Source organism: Ochotona curzoniae, unplaced genomic scaffold (assembly GCF_017591425.1).
Source record: "Ochotona curzoniae isolate NIBS_2020 unplaced genomic scaffold, NIBS_Ocur_1.0 scaffold_4505, whole genome shotgun sequence".
Taxonomy (NCBI): domain Eukaryota; kingdom Metazoa; phylum Chordata; class Mammalia; order Lagomorpha; family Ochotonidae; genus Ochotona; species Ochotona curzoniae.
In genome coordinates, this window is record NW_024467118.1 from 47,688,380 (window position 1) to 47,709,441 (window position 21,062).

At 47.2% G+C, this 21,062-nt stretch overlaps 1 protein-coding gene across 7 annotated transcripts in view; it reads right to left on the reverse strand.

The window, feature by feature from the left end:
* ACSL1 (acyl-CoA synthetase long chain family member 1) overlaps positions 1 to 21,062 on the reverse strand; it is a 64,824-nt gene that overhangs the window by 3,082 nt on the left and 40,680 nt on the right. For 4 of the 7 annotated variants that reach the window (XM_040966269.1, XM_040966267.1, XM_040966268.1 and 1 more), the window contains exons 5-18: positions 20,624 to 20,725; positions 18,092 to 18,191; positions 17,384 to 17,562; positions 12,686 to 12,718; positions 12,475 to 12,526; positions 11,551 to 11,624; positions 9,502 to 9,579; positions 7,778 to 7,912; positions 5,422 to 5,556; positions 5,006 to 5,101; positions 4,487 to 4,559; positions 2,345 to 2,433; positions 1,586 to 1,702; positions 237 to 380 (exon numbers count right to left, since the gene is read on the reverse strand). In XM_040966269.1, the coding sequence (XP_040822203.1) occupies positions 237 to 380; positions 1,586 to 1,702; positions 2,345 to 2,433; positions 4,487 to 4,559; positions 5,006 to 5,101; positions 5,422 to 5,556; positions 7,778 to 7,912; positions 9,502 to 9,579; positions 11,551 to 11,624; positions 12,475 to 12,526; positions 12,686 to 12,718; positions 17,384 to 17,562; positions 18,092 to 18,191; positions 20,624 to 20,725 (1,407 nt within the window). Of the gene's footprint in view, positions 1 to 155; positions 188 to 217; positions 381 to 1,585; positions 1,703 to 2,344; positions 2,434 to 4,486; positions 4,560 to 5,005; positions 5,102 to 5,421; positions 5,557 to 7,777; positions 7,913 to 9,357; positions 9,436 to 9,501; positions 9,580 to 11,550; positions 11,625 to 12,474; positions 12,527 to 12,685; positions 12,719 to 17,383; positions 17,563 to 18,091; positions 18,192 to 20,623; positions 20,726 to 21,062 lie in introns of those variants that run through there. The other 3 variants (XM_040966271.1, XM_040966265.1, XM_040966266.1) reach the window with 3 other exon arrangements.

Genomic DNA, 21,062 nt, shown 5'->3' on the forward strand with positions numbered 1-21,062 from the left:
CCCCCACCCCAAGTATCTTTATTTAACTTCCTTGTTACATGGGACTACCCTAGGTATGATGAAAGCGTGGAAGCTTTCATCTGGATAGGAGATGCCAAGCGGCGAGACCCACCAGCAGTGTGTCAAGAATACCTAAGTGTGTCAGAAGTCTGTGTTGATTTATACTCACATCAAACTAGCAATGCCACCCAGAGCGCTGCAGCTCCAGGCACTGACATAGCCCCCAGAGCACCTACCTGCAAGCTTTCTCCGTGCACAAACACCTGAGCGACAGGCTCACTCCGCAGGTAGATATTTTCGATTTTTTCCGGGGCAATGTACTCTCCCTGGGCTAGCTTAAATATGTGCTTTTTCCTATCGATGATCTTCAGGGTGCCGTTCTGTTTGGCAGAGGGAAGGAGAGCTGTGAGTGGGGGCGTGGCTGTCGCCCACTAACATCCATTATTACACAGTACTGACAGGTACTGGAGTGTAATCCTAACAACCCCTTGAAAAAAGCTTGTTATTATCTCAGTTTACAGAAGAGGAAACGAAGGCTTAGCGCAATGAAATCACCCCCTGAGGCAGTCAGAGACAGAGAAAGATTTCCAAACCCAGGCTCATTTCCCACTGGGTGCCAGTGGCTTGTTGGCCACTGATCTGACTGACTGCCTCACTTGCTTTATTCTGCCCTCCCATTAGAATTAGGTACATGTGTATCTGGCCATCAGGTGAGGCAGGTTCCTTCAGAGTGGGGACACACACTGCCTTCCGCTGTGCTCTCAGGCACAGCACCTGCACAGGGTCTGTGTGGGCATTCCTTCATTCTCCTTGCTCCTGGCTGAGTGGAGGGTGCACTTCTGGCTGGCCTCTTGTTTGGCTGAGTCGCCAAAGGACTGTAGGAATAGCTCACTAGCATCCCTCGGCCACAATGGTCAGCGGCCAGTGGTGCCCACCTCCAGGAAACAAAACCCCAATGCTGCCTCCTGGAGGGCACATGTATGTCTGCAAAATGCATCCTTGGGAAGCTTACAGACCTCTCTCATTCCACATTTTCCAAAGGGGTAAGCAGAGAGCCAGAAAAATTAGGTGATGCTTCCATTAGAGCAAGAGCGGGAGGCAAAATTGACACTGGGCCCTGTTCAAGTCAAAGAGGGACTGACGTTATTTCTTAATTGTCAGGTACTGTGACAAGTGGATGAATTTTGAGGGGACATTCAATACAAATTCCAGAGTATTGAGCATTTTAAGTCTATGTAAGTTTGACAACATACAATGATAAAAGAAATTCCAATAGCCATTTTAGTGCTTACAATATTAATAACTTCAAAAAAGCAGTGGTTGTTCCCACAGCTGGCAAACCTGAACAGGTCAGGCGATGGCCCTTTTGGAAGCCTCAGTACTAAAACCACACTGGAACCAGAACCATTGCTAAGCACCCAACCCAAACATAGGGATTGCAGTTGCAGGAAAACCTTGAACAAGCATGCTGGGAGCATCACACTGCCTCCAGTGGGAGCCTCTGGCTCACGGCAGGTTGTGCTGCACGCAAGAAATTATCTACAGCCAAACCAAATGTATGCGCACAGGGGCAGTAAGAACTTACTGGCAACCATTTTCCAATGTCCCCCGTGTGTAACCAACCATCTTTATCCAAAGCTTCTGCTGTTTTCGCCGGGTCTTTTAAGTAGCCCTGAAATACATTTGGCCCTTTCACACACACCTAAAACAAAACAAACAACAGATGACCTGTTAACAATGACTGAATCTCTCTGAAGAAATCTGTGTGTGTGTGTGTACACATATGCACATATGTGTAAATTGGATGCTACGCTTTGATGAGAAGCCCAGAATTCCAACAACCAGAGGGAGCTGCCCTTGACATCTGGGAGTGGTCCTCAATGCCCTGTTTCCCATTTTCACTAGCTTCAGCTGCAGATAAACTGCAGGCAAACTAGGTCTGACACCTAGTCCTGGCTCTGCTCACTGCAGCCAGGAAGCTCTGGGGTAGGGGGTGCTGACACCTCTGTGACCTCACTGGGCTTCCCCCCAGCAGCCAGTGGCTCACTAACAGGGGTGGGGCAATGAGCAGACAGAACATGTGCCCTGAGGACCTACTGCAACACGTCCTATTCCAAATCCCACCTGTGTAGGGCAGAAGGTGAGAATGAGAGGCAGTTGTTAGCACTCTTCTTTCCACCCTGGGGAGAGTTCAGCAGAAATGTGTCCTCAGTGCAGGGAAGCCCATGTGACCCCCCAGCTTGCCCCTGCAGTTGAGCTCAGGGGCCTTACTGAGGTGTGCTGGGATGGCACTGCTGCTCTAATGGCCAGCAAGTGCGGGCAATGACCGAGGACGCCCACTCACCTCGCCCTCACCCTCGGAAGCCAGGTAGTTCATTTCTTCCACATCAACAAGCTTGATAAAGTTGCAAGGCATTGGGGCACCCACGTGGCCTGTGTATTGAAGGAGAGAGCAATCATGCCCAAGGGGCCTGCCAACACCCCTGGACAGTTACTCAATACCGACAGCTCTGTGGAACTGTACCTCGGGGAAACGCCTGGCCTATGTACTTACAGATGTTCTTTCTGGTAGAACAACTTAACTGAGCTTACTTCCAGGATAGAAATGGAAACATCAAAAAGGGCTCTTGGGAGCTTTTCCACGTTTGATGCACTCAAGTATTTTTCAGATTTTAGGTAACTTGGCTGCTAAATGTGAGGGCTACTAAAAATACCTGGAAGCAAACCTTCCAGAGCTTTCCATGGGCTCCCCGATTTGATTCCCTTACCCATACCTTATCCCTCTCCCACACAGACTATATGCTCCTGTTTGCTTTAAGGAGGCCACAATGGATGCCATTTCGGGGAACCTCATCACTCGCACACACACACCACCTGGATCTGATCCCATACAGCCTTCATTCCCTTAAATACAGACTAGCGTGTTTTCTATCGCAGTTCAGTAAGAGGATACAGCTTGTTTGCACAGCTACCTTAAGTGTCCTGCCAATGAGTGTTAGGACTAACTTGTCTTTTCCCAAAAGCCAAAGTAACAGACACCAGACATGTCTGCAGAGTGTCATGTGGACTGGCCTTGTGGTACAGTGGGTTAAGCACTGTTTGCTACACTGGCATCCCATACTGAAGCACTGGTGTGAGCTCCTGTTGTTTGCTTCTGAGCCAGCTTCCTGCTAACGTTCCTGGGAAAGCAACGGAAGATGGTCCAAGTACCGGGGCCCCTGCACTTGTGTGGGAGTCCCAGATGAGTTCCAGGCTCCTGGCCTTGTCCCAGCCTAGCCCTGACTCGTGTGGCTATTCGGAGAATGAATCAGCAGTGGGAAGATCTTGTGCTCTTTCTTTTTCTCACTCTGCCTTATAAATAAATAAGAAACTCTTTTTTAAAAAATGTCACAGATAATTATGGCGGTGTTTTAGTTTTAGCTTATAAAGATCTTGATTCCAAATTCTCTGTAAGAAGCCTGGCTTAAAAATTAAACACTATGAAGAAGACATATAGCCTGCCAGTCTCAACTTCAGCAGGTTTTGATATGAGATGTGCTAGGTCTGAGGCCAGCACTGTGGCCCGGCAGGTAAAGTCACTGCCTATAATGCTCGAATCCCATTTGGGTTCTGGTTCATGTCCCAGCTATTCCACTAAAGAGCTAGGTCCCTGTTAGTAGCCCGAGAAAGCAGCAAAAGATGGTCGAGGTGCATAGGATCCTGCCACCCAGGTGGGAGGCCCACATGAAGCTCCTGGATCATGGCTTCAGCCTGCCCTTGCCCCAGCCATTTCAGCCTTCTGGGGGAGTGAACTAGTAGATGGAGCTGACTTGCAAATAAATATTTGTGAAAAAGAAAAAGATTTAAAAGATTTAAAGATGTTTTAGACCCTGTCATTTGTGTTCCTACATGGTGATTGTGTTCATAGGGTACCAAATAAGTCAGGGGCATGTCCTTATCAGCACAGCACAGGCAGGCATGGCAGCTGGGTGGCAGAAGCGGGCCGGACTCCCCGCTCTGAGGCAGAAGGCCGCTGGGACCGTGCATGGTCTCCCGTGCTATGTAGCCACACTGTGATCTCCTCTCAGATCCCAGGGAGGCCACAGGGATGTTGCGGGACATCACTCACTTAACACGCACCAAAGTGCCCACCACAGAAACTTGTTCACGACAGGTCTACCCTCCTGCTTGTCATTTGAGAAAAAGGGTCTTGTGGTTCTGACACACAGCATTGTATCCTGCAGAAACTTAATAACTGTATGTGGGTCAAAGCCACCACTGCTGATGAGGTACTCATCAATCACCGGCAAGCTCTGCAGACCTCCACCCTGCCCTGCCTCAGGGTATCTTCCCCCAGCTCCCTGAGTTACAAGAGTGTCTCTCCAGAGACCTATTGAGGACATAGCACTTGTTCAATTCATTTAATAAGCCAGTCAGTGATGGCTCCACTCTCAACTATTCCAATATCCCATTAGAACACTCCACCCAAGGCCTGCCCCCATCCTACCTGCTGTCCAGTCTCCAGGCATGCTCAGGCAGCACCCTGCAGTACACTCGGTCTGTCCATAACCTTCATAAAACTGGTCCAAGAGATGGAAGATTACTAAGCAGGCAACAGACACGCCTTTACCAAAAGTGTTCAAGTCATTAAGTTCCAAGACAAGTGCACAAAGTCAAGAGTAGGGAGAACAGGGGAGGCGCTGGTCACAGCACACAGCCTTGGAATAGGAGAAATTCAAGCAAGCTGTCATGCCACAGGGTGACTATGAAAGCTGCTCGAAAGTAGATTACAGCTGCTACTACTACTACCACCAAAGAACGGTACGTGTGAGCTAATGCACATGCTAAGTAGCCTGAGCACACATACAGTTAAGACAGCATGATGGTGCTCATGACTCCACAGGATTCATATTTGTTAGAGAAAAAGACGCACCAGGTGAATGAAAATGACTTGGTAAAGCAGTAGAGAGAGTACAGCACAGCCAAGGGTTGCTGAGGCATCCTGGCACCTGCCTCAGAGCCTCACCTGACAGCCGAGGGCCGCTCTCAGGAACGTCAGCACAGTGGCAGACACAGGCGCCGCTCCTGTGACCATCAGCCGCACCTTCCCGCCCAGGCTGGCCTGAGAGAGGGGCACAAAGTTAGCATTCTTCATCTGTAAGTCGGACGAGGGGCGGTGTCTGTGTGGGGACCCCTGTGCTCCTCTGTCGGCTGCAGGGGTTCCAGAGAGCATGATGTTTCCTCCCAAAACTACCCCAGAGCCCCCGGGGGAGAGGAAGGGAACCGGGGGGTGGGGCTGGCCAGCACCACTGCTTACAGGTATTTTGGGGGAATCACAACCTGGGTACACTGGATGGGTGGCAACTTAAACCCCTCTCAGCATTCGGGAGGGGGCACTAAAACCCGGGTGGGTTTGCCCAAGAAACCAGGATGGCATGCTACCTGTATCTTGTGGAAGATGAGTTTATCCCAGAGGCTATTGTTCCTAATGATGCCACTGCGGAGCTCGGCCTCCTTCCTCTTGGATGCGAAGTCCAGCAGCCACCGTTTCAGGGCGGTGTTTGCTTGTCCAAAGATCTAACAAAGCCATAGAGAAGAAAGGTTTCACCCCTCTTAGGATGGCCAGACCAGAAAGGCAGAAAATGCCAAGGGCTGGAGAGGCATAAGAAAGCTGGGGCCCTTGCCCATGGTGGGCAGTATGTCCTCAGGTGCAGCGCTGTGGAGAACAGCCTATTGCTCTTTGCACAGCAGAAACACAGCAAATCCTCCTGGCCACATAGCCAGGAAGGAAGCAGGACATATGTGTGGTCTTCAAAATGCTCATGGGAAAATCATACAGGAGAACTATGCCTATTTATTTATTTATTTTTGCACTGAAGTAAACATGTCTTTTAATTCCATTTCAAATGAGTCCTTTTGAAGTTCTATCTGATGTCCACTGGGTGGAAACTTTCACCTAGACGTTCCTGACAGCCAAAAGCTGGAAACCACAAGATGCCCGTGCATGAAGCAATGGACAAATAAAATGGGTTCTAGCCACACCACGGAATATTACTTGACCATTAAAAGGCACAAAGACTGATACATTCGACATGGGTGAACCCTGAAAACATGTTAATGAAAGAGGCCAGTGGCAAAGAACATATCATTACCCGACTCCAGTCATACCAAAGTCCAGAAGCGAGAAATTTACAACTGACTGATTGGGGAGGAAGATCAAAGTGAAAGCAAAGGGCTCAGCACTGTGGTGAGGAAGGTAAAGCCACCACCTGCAGTGCTGGCTTCCCACATGGGTGCCAGTGTGCCCCTGCTGCTCTACTTCTGATCCAGCTCCTGCTAATGCACCTGGGAAAGCAGTGGGGATGGTCTAAACGCTTAGGTCCTTGTCCACATGTGAGAGATCTGGAAGAAGCTATGGCTTGTGGCTTTGGCCTGGCCCAGCCTCAGCCATTTTGGCCACTTAGGCAGTGAACCAGCAGATGGAAGATCTCTCTGTCTCTCTCTCCCTCTCTAACTCTGCCTTTCCAATAACTACAATAAATCTTAGGAAAAAAACTGCAAAAGCCTAAAGCAGGTAAGAGATTTCTTTTTGAGGTGATGAAAACATTCTAAAGCTGTGATAATGATGGCAGAACACTGGGGAAAGACTGAAAATTTTTGAATTGTAGACTTTAAATAGATGAACTGTACAATATTACATTCACATTTCCCTGTAGGTGGCAGGCATCCAGTTTTTTTGTTTCTATATTTTCTTGAAAGGCAGAGTAAAAGAAACAGGCAGAAAGACAGAAGGACAGAAGAGGGAAAGATTTTTCATCTACTGGATCATTATTTTGTAAATAGCGGTGGCAGGTCAGTCTGAAGCCAGGAGCCATGTGCTCTGGGTCTCTCAGGTAGCTGTAGGGGTCCAGGCACTCAGCCTGTCTTCTGTGGCTTTCCAGGGAACATCAGTAGGGAGCTGGAAGCAGAGAAGCCAGCACTGGAACTGATACGCTCATATGGGATCCAGTGTTGCACCTTAACTCACAACGCCACAACACTGCCCATGGCAGGGACCTAATTTCTAAGCCATTAGCACTGTCTCCCAGGGCATGCATTAGGAGGAAGCTAGAGTCAGGAGGGACAGCCAGAACCAAACCTAGGCACTTAACTGCCACATTAAATACTTGCTGCTAAATTAGTAAATGAAGCTCCTCAAGTTTTCTTGAAGGGAACAGCACAACTGGCCTAGCAGTTGGCACTATTTGGAACGCCCGCTCCTATGTCAGAACGTCAGGGCTTGAGTCCTGGCTCCGTCCTGCCTCCAGCTTCCTGTCTCTTGCCAGCTGCTAATCTGACCAAGGCCAGCTGATGGACTGGTGTTCTCACGGGCTCCAACTTAGCTTAGTAGCTTCCCTCCAAAATATGCACGTGGAGCTTTGTAATTAGGGAAGCTGTTCCATAGCTATTCCCTTTATTTGGTCCAATTAGCAAGTTTATGAGTTGGATGGCAGGGCAAGAGAGGTAGGTTTTATAGGTGAGAAAGCAGAGGCTCCAGGCGTCTACTGTAAAAATGAAGTGACCTCTTGCCTGGCAGCTCTGTGTGCCTCCTGAGGGGGTATCCTTGTGTGTTTCCTCCTGCTGTCCTCTCCAACAAGCCTGAAAGGCACACACCATCCTGTACCCTGACGACTACACTGAAGAGGAAGGAGACTGCACGTGGCCACACGGATGGCGCATGGCTGAGCCCCACTCACACTAGAGGCTCCCGCTCAGAGTCCAGCACTCTGTCAGCTGCATTTTGCTGCTTCGGACTTACTCGGTCGAACATCCGGTTCAGCAGTCTTGGCACCACAGGAAAGATAGTGGGTTGGAGCACCTTGAGGTCGTCCATGAGCAGCCTGATGTCTCCTTGGAAAAATCCTATTTTGGCTCCATGACACAGCATTACACACTACCGAGGCACACAGAAAGCACAGATATTTTACCCCTGCCCTGCGGGGGTAGAGTCCCACAATAACACCCGAGACCTCAGCGTTGGCCTTTTAGGCCAGTTTCCACAAATCTTAAAGTTTCCAAATAGAAGCAGATAAATAAATAAAAGAAAGCAATGTTTCTGCATCTCCTGGTCATCGTTCAATTCGTCACTGTGTTGCTTTCTGATTGTCCTGAAGAAGCAGGAGTCTGTATGAAGCTAGGGTTACTCTTGTCAGGGATGACCAGAGATACTCATTTAGCTTCATGGTAAGTATCTGTGGAATGAGTTATGTGATATTATTGCACATCTCAGTTACTTTCAGCCTCCAGAAACTTCTCAAAATAAAATCTTAACAAATGATTCCAGTCCAGATTGATTAAATCTCATTCATGGACTTGAATCTAAACAAAAACCTTCTGAAAAGACATTGCATATGCTGACGTTGAGAGACCAGACTTCCTACCCACGCGGCTTGCCATCCAGCCACAATGCCCTGTGTGGTGTTCTTCCCTGTGTAGTGCAAAGTGCCCTGGCAAGCCACATGCACTTGGTCATCTGCTTATTTGTAACTTAAAAAAGAAAAACAAACTCAAAGACGGTGTGCCAGAAGTACAAACAGCCTCAGATTTGAAAGCAGAACCCACAAAAAAGGTGAACTACAGTTCTCTCTTTAAAAATTAAAGCTCAGGAGGTCTTTGTGGGTTGGAGTCCACCTTGCAGGCACACTTCTACAACTCCAGTTAGGTACATATGGTCCATTACCAGCTTGCCTGAGCTCACTTTGCACACACAAATCTTGACGGGCAGGAAGTACAGTTAAAGATGGAAGGTGGTATCTAGTGGCGCCCGGCCAATTGCTTTTCGACCTTCTAGCTAAGGTCAAGTGTAATGACATTTGACCTGTCAGGCTTTCCGTTAGTGCCTGTCTCTGGCACCGACTACAGTGCCTGGCACACAGCTGGTGGTCAACAAGTCACTGTGGCTGACTGTTGTTCCCATAGTATAAATGCTACATTTCCCAGAAAGGCAAAATGGATTTTGTTGACTTTTAGACTGGCCACATGGCTACATGTAATGTAGATCAAGGCCAGAGGAAGATGATTCTGCTTTCCTATGGGCACAACCAGTCTAAGCCAACCTACACACTGTGAGCATGTATAGTCAAAGAAAGGTGCTACAAAGCTTTATGGGAATTAATTCACCAAACCTTACTTTTCTAATTCACCATTCTGGAATCATGATCATACTAGCATTCTTCAAAAGCTGATGCTTCTAATTGTTAAAATGGATAGTTAAAGTTTAAATATCTGGTTCAGACCCAGGAAAATAAACTATTCCGAATCAAATAATTTGCACCTCTTCCAGAGTGGGCCTGAGTCAAGGGTCCACTGTGAGGGTGCAAGTCCACACGTCACACTTACCTGCATGAGCTGTTCATACATGTGTGCCAGTGGTAAAAACGAAATGTGTGTGTCACTGGCATTCAAGGCAAGTACTTTCTGCAAAACACAACGACTTAGCACAATACAAACAAGCAAGCAGGTCAAACAAAACTGAATGCCTACCTCTACAACTCTTTCAAACATATGGGCGAGAGGCAAGAAAGATATCAAAATATCATCTGGGCAAGGATTGATTGCAGTCTGTAAGCAAAGACACCAGCAAGACAGAAAAGCATTAAGATTTCCAGTAATTTCCCACTTTATTTTAAAGCACATAGTACCTCAACACTAAGGAGGAACAGCTTTTGCTTAGGATCATCAAATGAAGAGAGGACCAACACTTTCAGCTGCTGCAATGCAGTGGTGTTATCCTCAGTGACTGACTTCACTTCAGGACTTTCACCATAACAGGGACTATTCTGCCCAAATTGGGATGTTAAGGGATTATGTGCTCAAATCATTTAACTTTTCAGGGTTTTAGTACACCACTAACTCAGCAGGTTCAATTCCACTTTAAGGTAAGTTAAGGTTCTCTCCAACATAAGACGGCATATTATGTTGCAGAGGGAGTAGTTAGTCAAGGGAAAATGGATTTTCAAGGTCCTTTTATTTACAGTGTCTATGTAGCTAGAACATGCATTTGATCAACATTTCTACCTTAACGTCTTTTGCTGTCATACCAAATTAAAAAAAAGGGTGCTGTCAAATTCCCAGGGAGGCAGCGCACCCCCTCTGAAGTGTTCCCTGCTCCTCCCCCAGCTGCCTCATTCTTAAAGATCCCACTTCCAGAGGGCAGACTCCACACAGCCCCGGAGTGCTGGAGGGAGGCTGGACAAACCACAGGCTTAGCTGAAAGCTATTTCAGTGTGGCCTGCGTCCCAACTGGTGTTTCTCAGTATGAAACTGCTACGTAATCTGAAAGCAGACCCAGGAATAGTGATGTTTTCCAATTCTGTGATGTAGCATGAAAAGAATGGCTACTTTCTTGACCACAAGTTCTACAATGCTGTAAATGCTCCTTGATATAACTGTTTTTAAATAAAGCCCTGTACTCTTTTGTCTTAATAAAATTTATAAAATGCCAAAGCATTGTAACTTGTTTTCAAGGCCAAAGAAGTGATTAAATTTCACTCTGTTAAGGTACCAAATGTTGAACTGCTGAAGCTTACATAAAGTATTTGGGACTAAGAGTGTGAAAAGTGGCGAGAGCCTTCAAAGTCCATCTTTCTGCAGGAACCAAAGATTAAACATGCTGATTTCCCAAAACAATTAAGCACAGGCTCCACCACAAGCGGTTTTAAGGCTACAGAATGCTCCCAAGAAACTGCAAAAGCAAATGATGTGAAATGAGAACACAGGAAAGGCACTTTATTGTTCCCCAAGGTCCCTCTAAAAGGCAAGTTAGGAATATATAACTTTAGCCCCGAGAACTGCATCCCTCCCCTCAGCTCTTAGGTTGAAGGCCTAATCCCCTACCCCCCAATCTATCTGGAGATGAGGCTCTGAGGTGCCTGTTTTGTGGGGGCCCAGACCCACCCCATAGGGCTGGGACACCAACTCATCCTGTATGTGCACAGGGAGAAGGCAGCTATCTGTAAGCCAGGAAGCGGACCCTCTCCTGACCCCAGATTTGTTGGCTTTGGACCTTGGACTTCTAACCTCCAGAACTGTGAAAAAATAAGTGGCTGCCACTTAAGCCTCCTGGTCTGTGGCACTTCATTAGGGCAGCCTGAGCAGAAGTGTGAGGCCCTCCCTTAATCTTGCGCATGGTAAGGGAAGTCAAATTGGCCATAATAAATAGTAATCATGCAAAACCCTCCAATACTTCATTGTCAATATATCAGACATCTCCTAACACAGGGATTGTATAAGAATCCCAAGAGAGTCATCTCTCTCTCTCGTCCTTTCCTGGAAATACTTTTATAGCAGCATTAAATGCAGTTTCACTATCTCATACTTGCAGGGAGTTCCATCTGCCATACCATTTCAGTGGCCAAGCTTAGACGCACATCCTAAGCACGCAGGTGATCCTTAGGCCATACCTGAATTCCAGGTGTGCTCTAAATATGAAATGGAGCCAACTCAGTGGTGCCACTTTGGCCACTTCCATTCTTGAGGCTTATGGCCAACTGACAAATATGAAGCAAGATGATGGCGATATCCCACAGTTACCTCTGTCATTTTCACAAAAGCTGAGCAATCGCTCACGACATTTCGATGGGTGATCAGTGCTCCTTTAGGGTTGCCTGCAGAGAACAGAGGAAGCAAAGCACAGTTAAAGACATCCCATCAGAGGATGGCAGAAACAGAAGGCTAGGAGGGCATGCGTGATCGGGACCTCACACCCTTCCACTGCTCAGCATACCCACGGAGGCAACATTGAATTTGAGCAACCTGCAGTCCTTCCACCGAAACTCACCGCCATAAAACAATCTTAACGAAACTCTGCTAACATGGGCACATTTCAGAGGGTATGTGGAGCAGTGAGAGCCACTAACACAGCTGAGCCTAGGAAGAGGGTTGAAACTAAAGTCACCCTTAACAAATGGAGAGGAGATACACGATTGTGAACTGTTATGAATTCTCAGACTCTGCGAGCACCTGGCAGAGCATAAGGTTACAGTTCTTGAACCACTTCCTTCTCTTCCAGTCCATCTACAGTTAATCCAAGCGATTCAAGGGGAAAAAGGGGCAGTTTGGGGCAGTGTGGTGGTTCAACAGGTTAATCCTCTGCCTGGGGAGCTTAGATCCCATAGGGACGTGGTTCTGTCTGGGCTGCTCTACTTCTGATCTAGCTCTCTGCTTATGACCTGGGAAGGCAGTGGAGGATGGCCCAAGTCCTTGGGGCCCTGCATCCATGTGGGTGACCTGGAAGGAGCTTTTGGTTCCAGGCTCTGGTTCAGCTGAGCTCTGGCCATTGAGGTCATTTAGGGAGTGAATCAGCAGGTTGAAGATCTTTCTTTCTGTCTGTGTCTTCTTATTTCTGTAAATATATCTTTCAAATAAGAAAGGGAGGAAGGAAGGAAGGAGCAAGCGGGGGCAGACAAGTATGCAGTTTCAGAAAATACCAAGAAGCAATTTTATCTCAAAACTGACCTGTAGTTCCACTTGTGAAACAAATTACTGCCAGATCTTCAGGTGCTGGAGGCTACAGAAAATAAAGAAACAAACAAAAGCAGGTATAAATCAACAGAACAGAAAACCACAAGGGCTAAGCTCTCTCCCAAGACTCCCAGCAGTCCCCGATCTGCAGGCAGAGGGAAACCCGCCTGGGGTGTCCTGGCAGCAAGGAGCACCACATGCTTACCTTGGGCTTCTTTCTGTTGGCTCTTCCCAGGTTCTTGAAGGAAAGAGAAAAAGAGAACCTTAGGTGGGAACACAGTCTAACTGCAGAGTCGGATCACACAACTGCAGGTTAGTCCCTGCTGGCTCAAGGACAGCCTAACTTCCAGGCTCTCTGAACTAGGGTAATTTTCATGAACCAGAGCAACAATAGCCAGGCACTGTTCTAAGGAAGTCGCTTTCTAGCAGCCTCCTCTCCTCCATAAAACCATGTCAAAGTGCATTTTAGAATTGGTCTTTGAAATAGGATTTATTCAAAGACAGAGATTCAGGTCTGCGGCCACTCACTTCTCATCCCATGGTCACTTGGACAAAGTCCTGCGAGAGTGGTAACAGAGCCCTGCAACTCCCTCAAGCCAGGAGTGGAGGAAGAATTTGGGAGCCTCCATGAACAAAACAGCCACAAGAGATGATCTAAGACTGCTTCTGGAACAGGTGCACAGGTTGAAGAGGACACACTTATTTGGGAGGTGCAGCGTTTCCCAGGAGCAGGCTTCCAGTTACAGCCAGTTCCTAGGGCTCAGTTTACTGTGATAAAGCAGTGAGGGGGCCCACTTTAACATCTATTAATTTCTTACATGAACTATATTTCTTTCCTAGTAAAACCAAGCAGCCTGAGTGAGCATATGGAGCAAGCAGGTCTAACGCTCAATGGAAACGAGATGGGTGTGGTCAGAGCTCACTGAGCTGCTGCCCACTTTTTAACCTTAATCACATTTTAAATCACATGTCTAACAGACTGCTAATTAAAAACAGGAACACTGATATCTACGTGGAAGTCAATCAAGAGCTAAAGCTGTGATAAGTCTGCACTTTTTTTTTCAAAATTAGTTTATTAACTGCAAGTAGTTTATCTGTTTAAAATTCTTATATAACTTCTAAAGATGTCCATTTTTTCAAATATTAACATCAAATAAGGACTGAAGGAAATTTAGCTTTTGATTTATTTGGAACAAACCTTATCCAAATTAGTGCACTATTTGCCTTAAATCTATCTTGTCATCATTTAGAAAAAACATGGAAACATGGTGAGAATTGAGTTAACCTTCCTTCGAAATATCCACTGACTTCTTGCATAGTCAGTTCATCTATGTATAGTTATTATTTCAAAAAGTTGTCATTTTCAGGTTAAAAAAGACAATGTCTTAGACAAATATTGAATTCTAGTTAATGATAAGAACACTAAAGTATTTAGAGGTAAAGAATACTTATTAAAAATGCACAAAAAATAAGAGATTGATACATCAGAGGGATAGGATGATAGACTAAGTGTAATAAAGCAAATACATTAAAATATTAATTGTAAGCTTTTAGTAGTGGGTACGTGACTGTTTGTTGCATAGTTTTTTCAGATGGTTCCTATTTTGAGATGCAAATGTTCCAAAGACTACTCACACTATTCTTGATGCTTTCAAATCACACATCAATATAAACAACCAAAAGATTAATTATAAGGCTAATTTTACATTATTTCTTTAAGTTGTCATCTTTTTCTTGCCAAATTTTAAATAGCTAGGCCTGAATCATATTAAGCAAGGATAAAATAAAGCCTTTCACAAATTAAGATGTTATATATCAGTTTATATATTACAGCCTGGCACAACGGCTCAGTGGCTAAATTCTCGCCTTGTATGCACCAGGATCCCATATGGGCACTGGTTTGTATCTGGGGAGCTCTACTTCCCATCCAGCTCCCTGCTTGTGGCCTGGCAAAGCAGCAGAGGATGGCCCAAAGCCTTGGGAACTGGCACCTGTGTGGGAGTCCTGGAAGAAGCTCTTGGCTCCTGGCTTCAGATCGGCTCAGCTCCAGCCACTGTGGCCACTTGGGATAGAAGATCTTTCTGTATTTCCTTCTCTCTATAAATCCACCTTTACAATAAAAATAAATAAATCCTAAAAAAAAAAAAAAACTCCTAAAAAGTTTATGAAAACTCCTAAAAAGTTTATGTAAAATGCAAACTTTATACTACAATCTTTAATCAAATCTGAATGCTGTCTTAGAAGATTTATTTTACAGAGGTAGACTCACAGAGAGGAGAGACAGAGAGCTTTCATCTGCTGGCTCACTCCCTAAATACCCATAGCAGCCAGAGCTGTGCCGCCCGAAGCCAGAAGCCAGGAGCTTCTTCCTGGTCACTTGTAGTTCTAAGAACCCAAGGACCGGATCCATTCTCTGCTTCTTTTCCCAGGCTGTAAGCAGAAAACTGGATCAGAAGTAGAGCAGCTGGACATGAAGTGGTACCCATATGAGATGCCAATACTAATAGGTAGAGGAATAACTTGAAATACCACCATGCTGGGCAATAATTTGATTTTTTTTTCTTTTTTATTATTTTTTATTGGAAAGGTGGATATACAGAGAGGAGAGACAGAGAGGAAGATCTTCCGTCCAATGATTCACTCCCCAAGTGAGTGCAACAGCCGATACTATGCCGATCCCAAGCCAGGAGCCTCTTCCGGGTCTCCCACGCGGGTGCAGGTTCCCAAAGCTTTGGGCCGTCCTCCACTGCTTTCCTGGGCCACGGGCAGGGAGCTGGAAGGGAAGTGGGGCTGCCGGGATAGAACCAGCGCCTATATGGGATCCCGGGCGTGCAAGGCGAGGACCTTAACCACTGCACCACCGCGCCGAGCCCAATAATTTGATTTTAAAGTTAACTTTCTGGGGTGGGTGCTACAGCATAGCAGGTAAAGGCGCCCTCTGTGACACTCATATCCCTTTTGGGCACCAGTTCATGTCTGAGCTGCTCAACCTCTGATCCAGCTTCCTGTTCATGTGCCTGGGAAGGCAGAAGATGGCTCAATTCCCTAGACCCCTGCACTCAAATAGGAGACTTGGAAGAAGCTCCTAGAGGTTGCCTTCAAACCAGCCCATATATAGCTGGTATAGCCATTTAGAGAGGGAACCACCAGACAGAATCTCTCTCGCTCTCTCTGTAACTCTACCTTTCAAAATAAATAAAAATCAATCTTTACATAAAATAAAATCACATCTTTATCATACAGAAGCCAAAAGGCAAAGAAAAATTTCTTTGTATGAGTGTTTCCCTGAGGGGGGATCAAAGAGAAGGTGAGGATGTAAGAGGACATTATTTTCAAAGGGGATTGCAAGAAAAACAAGTGCAAAAATGCCATACTAGCAAAAGTCCCAATTTAATCATGAAGCACAACCAGTAATGCTTATAGTATCAACGTGTGTGCACACACAGATGTGTGTGACACAGGCTCAGTCATAACAGCTGTGACTACCAGGCTTCATGAAAGTGTCCACAGATTCTTCCAGGACCCTGGAATTCTTTCTAGAAGGGTTTATACATAAAATACTAAAATCCTATTTGCAGCACTTGAAGAAAACTATTACAGCACCTTCAAAAAGAGAACTACTACTCCATTTAGTTTCTTAGTTCCTATGATGTGTTTATAAAAAAAGCTCCTCTAGGGGCTGTCACAGTGGTGTAGCAAGCTAATCCTCCACCCGCTAGTGCCAGCATCCCATATAGGAAGAGCTGCTCTCTCAGGGATTAAACCTGCTAGCCGACCCTGTGGTCACCTAGAGTGAGGCCATACGAACCACCAAAGACAAGCTGGTGAAAAACGTCTGCTTTATGATGCACAAGTTACAAGTTTTAAAAGCTAAGGAAAGGGAGGGCAGGAAGGCATCTTCCGGCAGTCCCCCCATCCACCAAAGATGCTGTAATTCACTCTAAGGCACATCTATTTCCCTTGACCTTCCAGTCATGTCAGAGATCACATTCAACGTGTATTCCCCTTGACCTTCTAGCCATGTCGGAGGTCACGCTCCACATGTAGGGCTGGAAGCTGTGCTTCAGGTCACAGGCAGGTAAGCTCTAAGCCACGCCCACCAGACAGCAGGTAGAGACTCAGGAATGACTGCCCACACTGCTCCACTTTCAATTAAGCTCCCTGCTCACAGTCTGGGAAAACAGCACAGGACAGCTCGGGGCCTAAGGTCCCTGCACCCAGGAGACCCAGAAGAAGCTCCTGGCCTCGGACACACCCAGAGCTGCAGCCATTTGGGAATGAACCAGTGCATGGAAGATCTGTCTCTCTGTCCTCTCTCTCCATTACTCTGACTTTCAAACAAAATAAAGAATTCTTTTAAAAAGAAAATGAAAAAGAAAAGCTCCCCCTCAGACTGGCTTCATTGTGCTGAATTCTAACTCAAGTCCCACTGTGCGGAGCAGTTTCACATATGACCTGACTCCAAACCACCAACTCCAATATGGACCACATTCACCTTCTACCATGGCAATAGTTATCATTCACAAAAATCAACCAAATCAAATATGTACATCGAGGACCCACCACCGGGACTTCAAGAAAGCAGCCAGTTTTAGAGACAGATGAGTAAGTAAAGGGCACAAAGACCTAACGAGGCTATAAATCCTAAAAGGCCACTTGCCTGAAGTGGACCCTAGCATCCCTGGGCATCGCTGCCATGGCTGGTCTCAGCTCTGAGCCATACGGGTGACTGCCGCCATGCCCCTTAGGAGAGAGAGCTTCTGCACGTGGGCTGTCAGGTCAAAGCTGGCTTTCCGGCAGGCAGACAAGAATCCCTGCTCTTCACCTTTCACAGGTTGGGAACCGAGTGATGGCACTGGCCGTTTAAGCTGAGCCCGAAGCAGGTGGCTGGTGACCGACTCACCTCCATGGCCTTCATGCTGGTGATCTCCACCCCGCACTTCTTGCCTCGCTCCACCAGGTCAGTGTCGTAGGAGTCCATGACAATCACGACTTTGAGGCACGGTGTTAACTTATTTTCAACTCCCTCTAGTAACAGCTCGGCCTTTTGTGGCTTGTCAACAAAAATCACAGACAGTTCAGCTGTGTGTGAGGAGAGACAAGGAAAATGAAGTTAAAAGTTTGACTCTGTAACATCGGACACTCAGACACTTTATGTACCCCATTTTTAGTGGAAAGGGAGTTTGCGCAGGTAAACGTGAAATCTCCATCAAGGGACACCAACTGCACCCCCAGGTTCTGCACCTATGAATGCAGCTGGTTGGGGGCTGAAGCAATGTGGAAGAAAACTTCCTGTGAACACATACAGACCTTTTTTTTCTCCCCCACCATCACACCCTACACATTACAGCATAACAACTACTTAGACAGCATTTACACTGTATGAGGTAGTGTCAGTACCACAAACACAATTGAACATGACTGGCCAGATGTGCAGAGGTTTCGTGTGGCTACCATGCTATCACATAAAGGACCTGAGCACCCAGAGAGCTGGGTGCTTGTGGAGATCCTGGAAGCAGCCCAACAGAAACACTGCTGATCGCGTGAGTGACTGTGAAGTCACTGAATCTACCCAACAGCTGGGCAGGTAACCCCCTGAGCACCGCTGTACCTTTGTTGACAATGTACGTGATGGCTTCGCTGCCGAGGGTGTCATACAGTGGAACGATGACCATTGAGTATGTGAAGCATCCCTGTTCGATAATCACCCACTGTGTGCGCAGCCAAGATCAGGGAAGAAAACAAGACATCAGCACACTCAGAGACACAGGACAAGAACATCCTCACCCAGAGAGTGACCACCTGTGCTCCCCATGCTTGGCACCAGGTACCCCAGGATCCACAGTGGAAACAAAACACATGGCTTCTTCCTGAAGAGAAAGCCAACCTTGCAAACACACGAAAGAGATCCCTGAGGAATCACAATAGTGGTTGGTCCTGAGGCGGAGGGCCTATGGTGGGCCCTTGTGCTCACAGGGGCAGGTGGGATGGTGGAGGGTGGGCAGAAGCAAGGAGGAGGATCCCCCAAAAGAAAGGCCTGCAGGACAAAAAGACAGCAGATTGGGAGGTGGCAGGAGGTTAGCGAGGCTCACAGGGACAGACAGGGATGCTGGAAGGAGCCTGTGATTACATGGCAGCTGGCCTCAAGTCTGTGGACAAGGCAAAACCACTGGGAACTTAGAGGCACGACAGAAGCTATAGATTTGAGAAAGATCAATCCTTTGGCAGGTACAGATAGCCAAAAGATGGTCAAAGGATGGGGGAAGGAGCTCAGATTTGTTTAACAGGAGACTGCATTGACAGACAGGTCACCCTGCCTTCAACCCTGTCAGCCACACGGCAGAGGACCATGGGCGAGGTCGCTTGCCTCACTCCTGGTCCCCGGGAGCTTCCTGTGACCTCCCCTGCACTCGAAGGAATTGGGCTGCAGAACCAGGACACAGCACAGCTAAAGGCTCCGTGGCCACAGGAAGGCAGCAGCACACTCACCTGGCCTGACCCGGGACTGGGCTCCTGTGCTATTATTTTTGGCTTGGAATGTATTTCAAGTTATCAAGATGAGGAACAGGTCCAAGTTCCTTGGTAGGTACTCTCTCTCTTGTCCTTTACCCAGCCACACCACAAATGCCTAATTTCCCTGGCACTGACATGCAACTTGGTGCAGGCATGCAGCTGTTCCTGGCATTCCCTTGTCCCCACTCTTTATTTCCTTCTAGACTCAACTGAGGTACCACCTCCAGTAACTGACTGAGTTCCATAATTCTTCTGTCCCAGAGCTACTCTGCATTTACAGAGTGGGCATCAGCTTTTGCCAGTGTCCTGTCTTACACAGAACTTTATGAAGATAGCCTGTGACTGTGCACTTTGGAGCCCCACAGTGGTAGACATATAATAGGCACTTACTAAACAGTTGTTGAACTAACTCCACATATGGGAAAGAGTCTAATCTGAATTAAGCAGTATGTTTAGTGGCTATAGATTCATGATAAAATTCGACTACACTATTTAGGTTGTGTTTCAGTGGAGAAGAGTCAGAAAGAGAAAGAACTGAAAGAGAGAGAACCAGAGAACCAGAGAACCAGAGGGAGGGAGGGAGGGAGGGAGGGAGGGAGGAAGGAAAGAAGGAAGGAAGGAAGGAAGGAAGGAGGGAGGGAGGGAGGGAGGGAGGGAGGGAGGGAGGGAAGGAAGGAAGGAAGGAAGAGCGGGCCCACCATGGTAGCCTAGTGGCTAAAGTCCTCGCCTTGCATGCACCAGGATCTCACATGGGTGCCAGTTTGTATAGTGGATGCTCCACTTCCCTTCCAGCTCCCTGCTTGTGGCTTGGGAAAGCAGTTGAGGATGGCCCAAGGCTTTGGGACCCTGCACCTGCTGTGTGGGAAACCCAGACCCAGAGGATCTCCTGGCTGCTTGGCTTCAGATCGGCTCAGCTCCAGCCACTGCAGCCACTTGGGGAATAAATCAGCGGATGGAAGATCTTTATATCTTCTCTGTGTAAATCTGACTTTCCAATTAAAAAAAGGAAGGAAAGGAAGCAAAGAAGGAAGGAAGGAAGGAAGGATGAATAGGTTCAGCTGTGGAAAATAACATTTTCCTCTTAACAAAACTATAAAAAGCCGTGATAATGCATCAGATAGTACAAAACAGAGGGACTGAGCTAACAAAGCCTTGGGGACATAGGCAGGTGTGAGAACACACTTAATTTCTTTGGGGTAGGTGGTTGGATGTTGCAAGGAGCTACGCCACCAACCTGTTACAGAACAATAAATGTGGTGCCTCCAAAAGAGTTTTTAAACTCACAGCCATGCTGCACTTTACAGAGGCACTGAGCCTGAGCCTGCATGGCCAGACCCCACAGTGTGTGTTTAAAGGCAGCTGCAGGTCAGAGCTCTGCCCCTCAGTCTCATAATATTTTTTTAAATGCTGTTCTTCTCTTTTACAGGTTAAGTAGGCTCTGGCTTAGGTTTGTTTTTATGTAACTTTCTAAGAAGGAGAAGACTAGAGTCATATTCTCTGTGCAAATGAGATCAGGAACCTTTGTCTCCAACACAAACAGGTATGGCCTCTGACGAGCTGCCATTCCCCCCCCCCCCACCACACCCACCACTCAGGAAACCAGACAGGGCAAGTGGCCAAGGGCGAGTACCTCGGGTCTGTTTTGAGCGAAGATGCCGATGAACTGATCGGGGGCGGCCCTGAAGCCCTTCTGGATCAACGCTGATCCGATGCACTCGGACAGGTCGGCCACCTGGGATGGGAAGGAAGCAGGCACAGCGTCAGGCCCCAGCCCCACAAGACAGCTGACCTGCAGCAGAGCAGCAACAGCCCCAATGCTGGCAGCCCGGATGCTCCTTCCTTCGCAGATGCCTGTCCGAGGCACGGGTTTGTTCTCGGGAGCCCAGGATGAAGAGAAGACACACAAGGGTTCCTCTGCCGGGCAAATGTGTCTCAAGCCACCAGCTGCAGTCCCAGATGACCAGGCTAGGCCTGCTGAACAACCCTAAAGCTAACACAGGGACACTGAGTGTTTCAACTTTTTGAAAAGGCATGCATAAAAAATAGTAACGTAGCCCAAACCTACTATC